Here is a 13,892-nt window from a genome sequence, read left to right as displayed (position 1 = left end):
ATACTTTAGAATACTTAAGCTTTGTAACACATATGAACATATTAACTTGATGTCTTGTTTTTATGCTTTCCAACTCTAAATAATAGTGACATCTAACAGTCATAGGATTTGTATTTTCTTTGAATTTTATTTTTAACAACATCAGTTTTCCACAGAATTTCTATGAACAACAAAAAAAAATGTTATGTCATTTAAATTTTCCAATCAATATAAATTAATTGAATACAATGAATGGGATTCTGTGTCATTTCATGCTGCATTCCAAGCTTCAAAACGAATCCAGACACACCAAACACATAATAAAAGTAGCCAAAACAACTGGTACAGTTGTCCAAATTATGTACAATAGATTTGTTTAATGAATTAACCAAACTTTAAATGATGATAAACCTCTCTATGGAGAAGTGATCAGCACAAAAGAATTGCTGAGTCAAAATTGACAGGGCTTGTTTCGCACGGTCGCAGGCAATGGCATTATTAACAATGCTTTTGGGAAACACACCTCAGGACACACAAAATTTCTAAATTCCTGGTAGCCCTTCCAGGCAGGCATTTTTCAAGTTTTGGTAGCTCAAAATAAATTTAACTAGCCTGACAAAAAAAAAAAAAAAAAAAGACACCGGCTGAACTTTACTGGACAAATCAGCATGATAAGCAAAAACTAGTAGCATATTGGGATGTAACGATTCAATAAACTCACAATGCGATAAAATTCACAATAGAGATTACACCATACAAATTTCTTACAGTTTATTTATATATTTATTTTTCACAAAATTGTTAATGAACTAAAGCCCTTGGCTTATTTCCATTGTGGCCCTCGATGTTAACATAAAGGTTATGTGTACGTACAGAATAGACAGAGCGGCAGTATCTTCTAATCATAATTAAACACATTTATAAAAATCAAATTTTTATCAATATAGTAGAGATAATTCACCAAGAATACAAATCACAACTGACAATAAACACACCACTAAATGACACAATTTACAGTAAAAATCACCAGAAAACACACTAACTACTCTCACCAAACAGCCATCTTTTTACCAATCTTTTAAATCTTTTCAAAAAATATTTTATTCCCTTTATTGAAACTGGTAATTTATTCCATGCTATAGCACAAGTATATATATAAAAAAAAATCCCCACCAAACTCTTAAATTTACATGGACAAATATTAAAATCCCTACCCCTAGTTTTATATGAATGCTGCTGACTCACCATATAAAAATAATTTTCTAGATAACTTGGATACCATTTTTAAAAAGATCACCCTTTTTTCCACAGTCAATATCCCCAACTCCTTAAATGTACTTTTTAAAATTATCCAAACTAATTTATTTTGAGCCTTTTGCAATTTATTCTTCATAACTTGGGAACAACTACAATACCAAAAGTAGGAAGCATAATCAAAATGAGGTTGAATCAAGGCACCTGCGATTCATTTTAAAGAGTGAATGTCTAATAAACTTTCTTGCCTCGCTAAAAACCTAATTTTACCTCATATTTTTATGAATGCCTTTCTAGCCATAAAATCACCCATTAATTTATTATCTATTAAACAACCCAAATAGTTTACTACAGCTTTTACCTATATGGCCTTACCATTTATCTTAATCAAAAATTAATTTCATTTTAGATGCATTAAGAATGGCCTCAGTCTCCAGATTTTTCTGGAGTGTTGGAAGAGTATCATGATCTGTGGGAAGTCTTCCTGGGCTGCGACTCTCCCTCCTCACCGTCCTTATGACTGCAGTACAGAACTACTTCCTGGCACCACTCCCCCCAGCGGTTGTTTATACTTTTTGCCTGCCCCCAAGTGCGAGGCTCTTGAGAAATATTTATCAGAAGGTCTTGCTGCCGGTACTATCGTTCCTTCAACCTGTTAAAAAGAAGGATGGCTAATTACGCCCCTATTGATTACAGGGGGTTGAATGACATAACAGTCAAGAATCGCTAGCCTTTGCCCCTTATGTCATCCGATTTGAGGTCAGCATTTTCGTTTTGGTATACTTAGATGACATTCTCATCTTTTCTCCGTCTCTGGTGGTGCATGTAGAGTAGGGCTGCTCGATTATGACAAAAATCATAATCACAATTATTTTGGTCAATATTGTAATCATGATTATTTAACACGATTGTTAGGGGGTCATATGACCAAAACTTTATATGAGTGGTTTATTTAAAGAAAGTGATACATATCAAACATGTATTTTCTGTAAATAAGGTTGCTATGACATCTACATTGTAGAGACCAGCGGAATTTCAAACAAACAAACAAAAAATCCACAAAATTATTGGAAATTACTGAAAAAGATACAAATTAAACAAACCGTGCTTTAATGTTTATTTTCCGCTTCCGTCAAGTATATTTATGACAATTATAATTCCATACAGTTAGTGTTGGCGGTATGGTTATGTTCTGGGCAACACTCCACATGCCTGTCTATGCAGTCATGCTTGGACAGAGCAGGGAGAGCAGCAAGACAAACCCCCCTGGGGTACAGAACAGAACCAATATAAGCATACATAATTACAATTCACAATTACGTGAGTTGTAAACAAAATGTTTCCATTTCTCAATTTTTCCAATCTCCTGACCCTATTGCTGGACATGCGTTGCCGGGGTCGGGGCTACCAGTATCTCGTCGATTGGGAAGGTTACGGTCCAGAGGAGAGGATTTGGATTCCAGCTCAGGTCGTCCTGGACTGCTCGCTTATGTATGATTTCCTTCGCTCTCGCCAGTCCTCTTTCTCGGGAGCACCAGGGGGAGCTCCTCGGGGGAGGGGTCCTGTCATGAGCCAAGTTTGATTACTCTTGTTTTGTGTGTCTTTTCCTCCCCTATTGTTCTTCTCTCATTGGATTCAGCTGTTCTCTGTTACCACTGGCATTCAGGCACCTGTGCACGCACCTGTTCTGTGTCTTCACGCTGATTGTGCTGGCTCCTTCTCCCTGTTCTTTTTTCTTGTCTGTGGCCTGGAATTGTTTGATGTGAGTGCGATGTTCTTTTCACCCTCTTGCTTTAAGCTGTTTGTATGTGTGTGTTAGCAGCTATTATTTCGAGTCTGAGTCCCAGTTCCAGTTTACAGTCCAACCGTGTGTCTGCCGTACTGATCTGCTGTGCCAGGTACTCTGTCTACAGGCGTGGTTTCCACTATCTGCCAGTCTGGACCGTATGGAGCCAAAAGAGTATCAATAAAGATAAATGCAAACACTGCATTCACATATGCACACATAGGATTCATACATGCACACACATAATTCATAAATACACAGGATACACAAATGCACAAAAAAATCACAAATACACACACAAAATTTAAAAAGTACAGAAGATTCACAAATGCTTACAAAATTCAGAAATGCACACAAAATTCAGAAATGCACACACAATTCAGAAATGCAAACAACATTTACAAATGCACTCAAGATACACAAATGCACAGGACAAGATTCAGAAATGTATTTCTGATGCACACACACACATATATCTTGATTTACAAACTGCTTGCGGTCTGTGAACTTCACTGCATTTGTGTGTGAATTTTGAGACTCCTCTAACTTGGCTCGACACACAAATGCCTTTTTTTTTAAACAGGGAATGATCTGCAACCAATCAGATATCTCCCTTGTTTGAGCCGATCACAAGAATGCACCCCACGTGGGGAAGTTTACTTATATGCCAATCAGCGAACGACTCACTTTCCTCAGCGAACGATTCACTTTCCTCATGCAGCAAAGACTCACTTTCCTTAGCGAACGACTCACTTACCTCACGCAGCAGGCGACTCACTTTGTGCAGCCGGCGACCCACTTTGCGCAGCAGGAGACTCACTTTCCGCAGCCGGAGAGTCACTTTCCTCTCGCAGCGAACGACTCACTTCCCTCACGAGTCACGTAGCGAGCGACTCACTTTCATCACGCAGCTGGCGACTCACTTTGCGCAGCCGGAGAGTCACTTTCCTCTCTCAGCGGACCACTGACTCTCTCTACATGTAGGGACCGAATATTATAATTAAAGTGACTTCTATATTGCATCCAAAAGAATATTTAGATATATTTAAAATATTCAAAAAGGTGTAAAACATTTTTTTTTTTTTACTTTCATTAAAAAATTTCAATAAAATGAAATAATTGCCTATTGCAAATGTATGAATCCATGGTTAACTTTTTTTCTGCAGTCACAGTCTGGGCTATATGTATTGAGACATTTTTAAATTTATATTTTGTTAAAAAATTATAAAAAATAAACCTGAATTGTAATCTAAACATCTGTATTTCCATACAATTTCATAAATAGGCTGTGTGAACACGTTCATGTGACTGGCTTATAAGTAAACAACCACGTGGAGTGCATTCTTGTGATTGGCTAAAAGAAGGGAGACATCTGATTGGTTGCTGATCATTCCATGCATTTGTGTGTCGAGCCAAGTCAGAGGAGTCTCAAAATTCACACACAAATGCAGTGAAGTTCACAGACCGCAAGCAGTTTGTAAATCAAGATATATGTGTGTGTGCATCAGAAATACATTTCTGAATCTTGTTCTGTGCATTTGTGTATCTTGAGTGCATTTGTAAATGTTGTTTGCATTTCTGAATTGTGTGTGTATTTCTGAATTTTGTGTGCATTTCTGAATTTTGTATGCATTTGTGAATCTTCTGTGCTTTTTAAATTTTGTTTAATTAATTAAATTTTGCACATTTGTGTATCCTGTGTGTGTATTTATGAATCATGTGTGTGCATGTATGAATCCTATGTGTGCATATGTGAATGTAGTGTGTGCATTTATCTTTATTGAGACTCTTTTGGCTCCATAGGACCGTCTCCCCCAGATTAAGCTTCATCCAAGTTGGACAGCATTTCAGTCAGGCCTTAGGGGAAGTCTTACATGCTTAAATACACAGCAAACATGATTTCACCAAGTATCCATCCTTGTTGATCCTGGAACAACATTCCAATCAGGCAATCATAATTGAGATATAACTTTTCAGGAAATATTTGTTTTAGGTTTACATTCAGGTTGAGGTGCTTCTACACTATTCAGCCATCATTTCACACTGATTTTAGAAATAAATTATTGGTAGGATTAGGTGTATGGGTAGGATAGGGTTAAGTCTATATTTCTGGACAATAATGTTGATCATCAAAAGATGTTGATCAAGGAACATGTCTTACTTGGCAAAATCATGGCAACCTTAAATATGCAGAGTAAATGGGGAAGTAAAGCTCCAGAGCAGCTACAGTGAGTTTGTGGTGTTCCCCTCATGCTAGTATAGAACTTTTAAAGTGCCCCTATTATGGATTTTTGAGAATTACCATTCATGCAGTGTGTAACACAGCTCTAAGTGAATAAAAACATCCTGCAAAGTTTTAAATCTAAAAGTGCACCTTGTATAAAGTTACTGTTTTTAAAAAGAAAGAGTCAACGCTGAGGCATGATAACAAGTCATTTTTTAAATGAAACTTTAATTATTTTAAGGTGACATCAAACTGAAACATTAGCATATTTATGCCCGCACACTTGTGTGTGCAGACCCGGGAAAACTTGAACCTTCCCTGCCTCAAACACTGTAGCGTATTCCTGTGGAGAAGCCTACTCTAGTATGCAAAATACGTATTTAGTTGTGTATTGTGTTTGCTCTGCGCAGCTTGTAGGTCTCTGCAGCAATATCTTTTCATTCACAATTGTCTAGAAATTTATGGATGAATAGTGAATGTTTGTCGTTGTTATTACTTGTAGTTCTGATAAAGAATAGAGCAATACATTAGTGGACCAATTGCAGTGCTTTATCAATATGTTTCTACATTGGGCTAACACATATATCATGGCTGTTTTGTGTTTTATACTTCTGTGTTGAATCTATGTCGTAGCCTACACATAGACACACATCCTAAACCGTAGCCTACACCATAGCCTGACGTGCACCTCTCCAAAAATGAACAGCTCATCAATTCTATGAGGACCACAAGCGATATGATAGGTCTGGTAGAATCCTTCGCTTAATATTTACTTGAGTTTTGTGTGTGTATATGTGCACTTTAATATATTTTGTTACACCTTCTTATATAAAATAATATAAAGCAAATAACGAATGTCTTATTCATTATACTAAATAGCATTATACATCAGTAGATTTCCATGAAAAACAATGTTGATCTGCCATGGTACAAGACCTTGTGCAGATTGAAAGAATGCCATCTTTTAAATAAGTTTTAAATAATGATTTAATTATTATTCCGCTGTCATGGCCATAATGCTTCTCTGACAAAGCACTTCTTCTTCGGCTTTTGTTGTGGTGCTGCAGGTCACACCAGCAACTACAGACTAGCAGTTTGCATGTGTACTGCAGGTTGCCGCTGATAACGATTTAGAAGTATAAATGAAAACTGACTGTGGCGAGTGGGGCGGGGCCGAGGGACGTGGGAACAAGGAGTGAGGCCGGCGGAATGATTGGGAAATCAGCGACACCTGCGACCCACCACCGGTCTCGAGTCCCCCTGAGGAGATGGAAAGATATAAAACTGGAGCAACGATAGTGAAGGAGGAGAGAGGACCAGGCCTGGGCTTTAGTTTAGGTTTTGCTTTTTATTATGATTATGGAGATTATATTATTACACTGACGCTTAGCCTATGGCATAGAAGGCTACTGCGTAGGTCCGGCGCAGAAGTATAAATCAAGCTTTAGTAATGGTGATGGGCATTCTCTTATTGACCAGCGCTGCAAGCAGTAGACCAATCATGACTGACTGGGTTATCAGACTAATCACCGCAGTTTAGCATCACGCAAAGGAGGAGATTGGCAAAATTAATCGTTAAACAAACTGCAAAAAATATAAAAAAAATTAAATGCATATTTTAAGACAATGAAAGTGTTTTTTGACCTTGCATGCAGGTCAACCTGTTGCTGGGGACTCCCAACACCAAAATATGAACCTTTCATTACCCAGAATAGGGGCACTTTAAAGGTCCCCTTCTTCGTGATCCCATCTTTTAAACTTTATTTAGTGTGTAATGTTGTTGTTAGAGTATAAATAATATCTGTAAAATTCTAAAGCTCAAAGTTCAATGCCACACGAGATATTTCATTTAACAGAATTCGCCTACAAAAAAAATGTAGGCGAATTCTTTTTGGACTACATCCCTCTAGTTCCTGCAGTAATGACGTCACTAAAACAGTTTTTTGACTAACCTCCGCCCACATGAATTCACAAAAAGGGGGCATTTAATTTTCATCTCGGAGACCCATCACCTTTGTTTGGGCTTCCCAGGGACGCTCTACTTGGAGATTAATGGTTACAATTTATGCTTAATTCGGTTCCCTAAAATTATTATCCACATGTAAAACTACGTGCAGCACATTTTGCTGAGGACATCTTTCTGAGGACAACTTCCTCAATCTCTATCAGTTTAATGCCGGATTAGCACAAAGATTATTCTTGAAAGATGGAGCAGTCCCCTCTTTGTCTGGAGAAGGCGTTGTTTATGGACCACAACTGGTAAGTGTATTTTATTATTTAAGTTGGTGCGTTTAACAGTTTCTGTAACTTATTACACAAAGGGCAACGCTGTTTAGCTTTGTTAACTAGATGTTAGGGCTGTGCAAAAAAATTTAATGCGATTTTCATGCGCATCTCGTCAGTAAAAACGCTCCTGTGGTCTAAGTACATCTCCAGCACATGCATCCTTTTACCGTCTATGGTTCAGATCAGGATTGCCAGGTTTTCAAAACAAATCCTACCCACTTGCTTCTCAAAACTAGCCATATCACGTTTCCAGGAGGGCAGCGTGCTCTTAGCTGGTGTCGAATCACCGCTGGCACAATCAGAACTCGTTACACATTTCTGAAGGAGGGACTTTATAGAACAAGGAAGTCATCGCCCATTTTTATGACAGTGAAAACAGCGGTATACAGATGGGTGAATTGTGTGAAAAATACTGCAAAACATGAACACGTAATATTGCACACTGTAAACACAATCAAAGCTTCAAAAAAGCACGAAAAACTGGACCTTTAAAACAGTAACCAACCAAATGTATGCATAGATGCATAAAAACTCATTTACTTCCATGTATCATGAGTAATTTGCTCATGAACTAGCTTCTGAACAGCAGCAGTGTGTGATAAGATGATAAGAGCTCACAGTTCAGTAAGCTTCATTCAAAAGCCAGAAAATAAGCCAACTTATTCTAAACATGGTTAAGTGCTAAACATTTCTAGGTTCTTGTTAAATTTTGCTTGTCATGCGATTTTTAACTTAACACATTGACTTCAGATAGTTTCTGTTCTTCTGTAACTATAAATATGTTGAAGATGCCCAGAGCAAAGTGTGAACCCAAGCAACACCAAATCATGTGACGATCTATTCTTCTTATAAAAGCAGGAAATAACACACTGCTATACATTGTAAATTTTCAGCTCATCTGCTAAGTGAGGAGTCTTAAAAAGACCACACATTAAAAACGCACTGCTTCCATAATTCATACGACTGAAGGAAATCTACTCAAAAATGTCTGAGAGTATTTACAGCAATGTGATCACTGACAGAACATGTGATATGGACAGAGGCACCAGGGCAAACCATACACCTCAACACACAGGTAAAATACAAGCAAATTTTCATTTTATTGGGTGTAGAAATTAAGAAACTTTTATCTTTATACCTGTCATCTTCAGGAAGTGATTTAGTGCAGATCAGACGTTTCAGAACAGCTGCAGTGTGTTTGTTGCTGCTGTGTGTTCTTCTGTTGACTGCGGTCATAGTGCTGTGTGTCCACGTCCATACAAAGAACACAACCTACACAGAAGAGACACACAAGCTACTAACCAAGATTAACAACCTCACAGAACAGAGTGACCAGCTTCTAACCAAGTACATAAACATGACAAATGAAAGGAATGTATTGTTAATCAACAATGACATCCCGACTAAACAAAGAGACCAGTTCAATCAACTGCAGAAGATTATCAATGAAACAGGTGATCTTTGAACTGCAACTAAGCAATATGCTATTACTAAAAACAAGTGTCATTATTTACTGTACTCTAGGAGGGAATAATAAGCTAATAACTGAACTGGTTGTGTTTACAGATGGATGGTTACACTCTAACTTCAGCTTTTACTTCATGTCGTCAATGAAGAAGAGCTTGACTGAGAGCAGAAGAGACTGTACAGAAAGAGGAGCAGATCTGATCATCATAAACAACAGAGAGGAACAAGTGAGTGAGAGATACTTTGTGTCTGTGGTGTCAGATGAAATGTGTCCATTGTGGGTTCATGATGTAAACATGTAATTGCTAAAATCTATTTAAGGATTTTGTTACAAAAATTACTGATAAAAGAGAATTTTGGATTGGTGCGACTGACGCCGAGGAAGAGGGCAGATGGAAATGGGTTGATGGCACCAGCGTGACGTCTGGGTGAGAAAGAATTGAACTGATTATTATGTAATAAATGATTCTTACAGTCAGTATCATATCACGCAGAATGCAGCACTAAACATCTAATGCTGATCTGCTGTTGCAGGTTCTGGGCATCCAGTGGACATATAACAGAGCCAAATGGAGGAAGACAAGAGAATTGTGCTGTGACTTATTTAAAAAAGAACCCTGAATTAATAGGGTGGATTGATGTTGATTGCAATGACGTGTATCAATGGATCTGTGAGAAGAGATTTCGCCCCTAGGAACAGCATACACTTTTTTTCATAGGGTTTTATTCCTTTTTTTTATAAAGCTCAAGTCTTTAAGACTGAACAGTCCTGATCTAGAAGTAATACCTGTTTAGGACTATACATGTATTAATTTTGTAGTTGCTACCTAAATATTCTTAATTCCTACATATGTGGCTTACCGTTATTTCAATGTTCGGTTTTTTGAAAGCTAATCCCAAGATTGCTTACTTTATATTAAGCATGCTGTTTAAATGTTACTCTTATGTTATTATTAAAGATAATGTATGGCTCCAATTCACTGGTTGTTATTAGTTTCTTTAGCACCAGTAAGAATTTGAAGTGTTTCTTAAGAATCAAATACACATCTGTAGAAGATTTGATCTCTTGCCGCACACTGTGACCTGCTTTAGAGACATGATTAAATACATGTAAATACAGAGGAAATGAAGCTCCGGAGCTGCAAGTGGTGTTACTGTCATGCAATGGTGTGAAGAAATGTTGTGAATTTTAATTTCATGCAGGATGTAAAAGTCACACAGAAAGAAGTCACTTACTTTAGTTATGGTAAAGCAAAACATTTCTTTTAGCTTCTTTAAGAGTCGCATGTCATGTGACTTAGGGCTTCACACACTGTTCTCTGATCAGTGAAACCACAAGTTGACCAGCACAATACACTGATGGAGCATGGGATATGGACAGACGCAACAAGAGAAACCAAACACCTTGACAAAAACACAAGCAACACAAACATTAGGAGCAAGTGATTTAAAAAAATAAAAATAAAATAAAAAATAGTGTAGGAATAAATTCTCAGTATTAACTAGGTCTTTATTAGCATGAATTTTACTATGGCTTTTACCTTACTATTACTACTGTAACTACCTTACTAATTATAAGCAACAGGAGTTTATTTACGGAAGCATATGGGTAGCAAAATAATCTTTTTGATGTAATTTGCAAAATGGGAATGCTTATGTTCAATCGTAGTGTAAAAGAGTAGTGAGAGGTTGAGGCAGGTGAAAAGCATTTGGTAAATGGTGAATATTTATTTATTGTGCATCTTGTTGCTGAGCCCGCCTTGATATAATGATTGACAGGTCAGGGCGTGATAGGCTTGGAAGGCATTTACAAATCCATGTCGACTTTAACTACATCATCGCAGGATATTTAATGAAAATGCAATTCAAACGTGTACGTGTCAGTGTATTGAAGAAAAATAAAAGACATTTAAATAACTTTTTTTGCAACCATTTTGCTGCACCTTTGGCTCAGACTGCATTTCTCAGAAGCAGGACCAGGATCCAACTGCGGTTGAATGAATGATAGATGTTTATTGACACAAATACTTAACTGGCAGGAACACAAAACCGCCAGCACTCAGCAAGAAAGACCAGCGCGGAGATCTTTCCGGCATCAGCCCCACAGCAGTGGGGGATAGGTGGCGAGTCAGCACTGGTAAGCCGTAGCAGGAGTAACTAGAGACAAAGCAGGGAAAACAGGAACACCAGACCGACTAGACAGAGAAAAAAATAACATAAACAAACCTGATTCAGAAAACTATGACTAGCAGGGAGAAAGTTGAGCTTTAAACAATGCTTATACAGACTGACACAAGACAACAAACACAAGGGCATGATAAAGGGAAGATAATCAGTGTAAAACAGGGTGCAGGAGAAAGAGAATGCATTAACATGGATAACAAGAGGGGTGGAGAAAACATAGTGGTGAAACACCTGGCGAGCCAGCAAAACAAAAACCATGTGCTCCGGGACAGCAAATGCCTCAGACCCCATTGAGATCATGACAGTATTTAGAAATTCACACTGCATTTTGCTACAATTATCTCGCGGTAGCACAAAGAAAATGCAATCTCAAATGTCCAACCCTTAAGTCTAAAAGCATTTTGGTAAAATAAGAATTTTAATGTTAATTTGGTAAAGTTTTTGCTTGGACATAAACATCTAATAAATTTGGGTAATATTATTTTATTTTAATTTCACAACTTACAAAGCTTTAAAATATGTTTTTAATTTACATATTAAAACTAGTTAAGGAAATGGCAAATGTAAATTATATAATTTCATTTTCATGGAAAAAAATTCAATTTAAATAAAGAAATGTGTTGCCATTTTGCAAATTACATTTCAAAATGAATTTTGCTACCCATATACCCATTTCCTTCAGTTACTGTACAGAGAGAGGAGCAGATCTGATCATCATCATCAGAGATAAAAAGTGAGTAAAGAAAGGGTGGATTAAAAAACTAGGACTTTTTGGAAGTTGCATGTCTAGTTTATTCTATTAGGAGTTTGCAAAAAAAGATTTCTCATGGCAAATATTCAAGATTGGTTTGACTGACAGTTGATATGGAAGGCACATGGAAATAGGTAGATGACCTTTTAGATGTATTAAATTATAAAACTCTTTATAATATATAATAACATTTATTAACAACTTATTTCATATTTTCTCTAAACCTTCTTTTATTAAGATAAGCCCCTGCAATTATGACCAAATTAAAGATTTGTTGTGTGTGAATTTGCACATTATTATAATGTAAGCATCATTAATTACCTCCTGTGTTTAATAATAAAATAATAATAAAATACTCATTAGAGAAATTAAAGAATTAGAATGCAGACGGAGACGCTGAAGAGGGACTACAGAAGCCTGATCGAGACGGTTCGCAGCACGAAGATCGTTGTGTCAGGACCACTGCCCACGTATCAACGAGGACATGAAAGGTTCAGTAGACTTTTTGCTTTAAATGAATGGTTGTTGTCATGGTGTAAAGAACAGAAACTGCTATTTGTTAATAACTGGAATCTTTTCTGGGAGCGTCCTAGACTGTTTCGCGCTGATGGATTACACCCCAGCAGAATTGGAGCGGAGCTGCTCTCTGACAACATCTCCAGGACACTTCGCTCGTGTGACTAGTAAGACAATTCTCAAATAACTATTATGATGACTTTTGTTCCACCCACTTAAATTATAAAAGTACTTGCACTGTACAATCTATTAAGGCTGTGTCTGTTCCCCGAATAGTGAGGTCAAATATAAATTTAATGTAGGATCTAGAAAAAATCTTATCGTGATTAAACCAGAAACATGTAAAGTAAATGAACAAAAACAATTTTTAAAGTTTGGGCTCATAAATATTAGATCACTCACACCAAAAGCAGTTATTGTAAATGAAATGATCACAGATAATAGTTTTGATGTACTCTGCTTGACTGAAACCTGGCTAAAACCAAATGATTATTTTGGTCTAAATGAGTCTACTCCACCAAACTACTGTTATAAACATGAGCCCCATCAGACTGGTCGTGGAGGAGGTGTTGCAACAATATATAGTGATATTCTCAATGTTACCCAGAAAACAGGATACAGGTTTAACTCTTTTGAAATACTTCTGCTAAATGTTACACTGTCAGACATGCAAAAGAAATCTAATGTATCTCTTGCTCTGGCTACTTTGTATAAACCACCAGGGCTGTATACAGAATTCCTAAAAGAATTTGCAGATTTCCTCTCAGACCTTCTGGTTACAGTTGATAAGGCGCTAATCATGGGAGATTTTAATATTCATGTTGATAATACAAATGATGCATTAGGAATTGTGTTTACTGACCTAATAAACTCTTTTGGAGTCAAGCAAAATGTCACCGGGCCCACTCATCGTTTTAATCATACACTAGATTTAATTATATCGCATGGAATCAATCTTACTGCTATAGATATTGTACCTCAAAGTGATGATATTACAGACCATTTCCTTGTATCGTGCATGCTGCGTATAACTGATATTAACTATATGTCGCAGCGATACCGTCTGGGCAGAACTATTGTTCCAGCCACCAAAGAAAGATTCGCAAATAACCTGCCTGATCTATCTCAACTGCTATTTGTACCCAAAAATACACATGAACTAGACGAAATGACTGACAACATGGGCACTACTTTCTCTAATATATTAGAAGCTGTCGCCCCCATCAAATTAGAGAAAATTAGAGAAAAACGTACTGTGCCATGGTATAACTGTAATACTCACTCTCTCAAGAAAGTAACTTGTAGTCTTGAAAAACGAACTTGGAAGTTTTTAGAATTGCATGGTAAAACAGTATGTCCAGCTATAGACAGGCTCTAAAAACTGCTAGGGCAGAGCATATACACAAACTCATAGAATATAACCAAAACAATCCAAGGTTTTTATT

General features: G+C 37.1%; 1 protein-coding gene across 2 annotated transcripts in view; it reads left to right on the top strand.

Moving 5' to 3' along the window:
- Positions 1-8,390: 8,390 nt before the first annotated feature.
- LOC127978843 (CD209 antigen-like protein E) overlaps positions 8,391-13,892 on the top strand; it is a 44,591-nt gene continuing 39,089 nt past the window's right edge. Inside the window, exons 1-2 of one of the 2 annotated variants that reach the window (XM_052583786.1) lie at positions 8,391-8,604; positions 8,681-8,983. In XM_052583786.1, coding sequence (XP_052439746.1) covers positions 8,514-8,604; positions 8,681-8,983 — 394 coding nt within the window. In that variant the 5' untranslated portion in view covers positions 8,391-8,513. The remainder of the gene's footprint in view (positions 8,605-8,680; positions 8,984-13,892) is intronic. The other variant, XM_052583785.1, reaches the window with a different exon arrangement.

This window comes from Carassius gibelio, chromosome B19 (genome assembly GCF_023724105.1).
Source record: "Carassius gibelio isolate Cgi1373 ecotype wild population from Czech Republic chromosome B19, carGib1.2-hapl.c, whole genome shotgun sequence".
Taxonomy (NCBI): Eukaryota; Metazoa; Chordata; class Actinopteri; order Cypriniformes; family Cyprinidae; genus Carassius; species Carassius gibelio.
The sequence above is the reverse complement of the archived record's forward strand: the minus strand, read 5'-3'. Positions and strand labels throughout refer to the sequence as shown.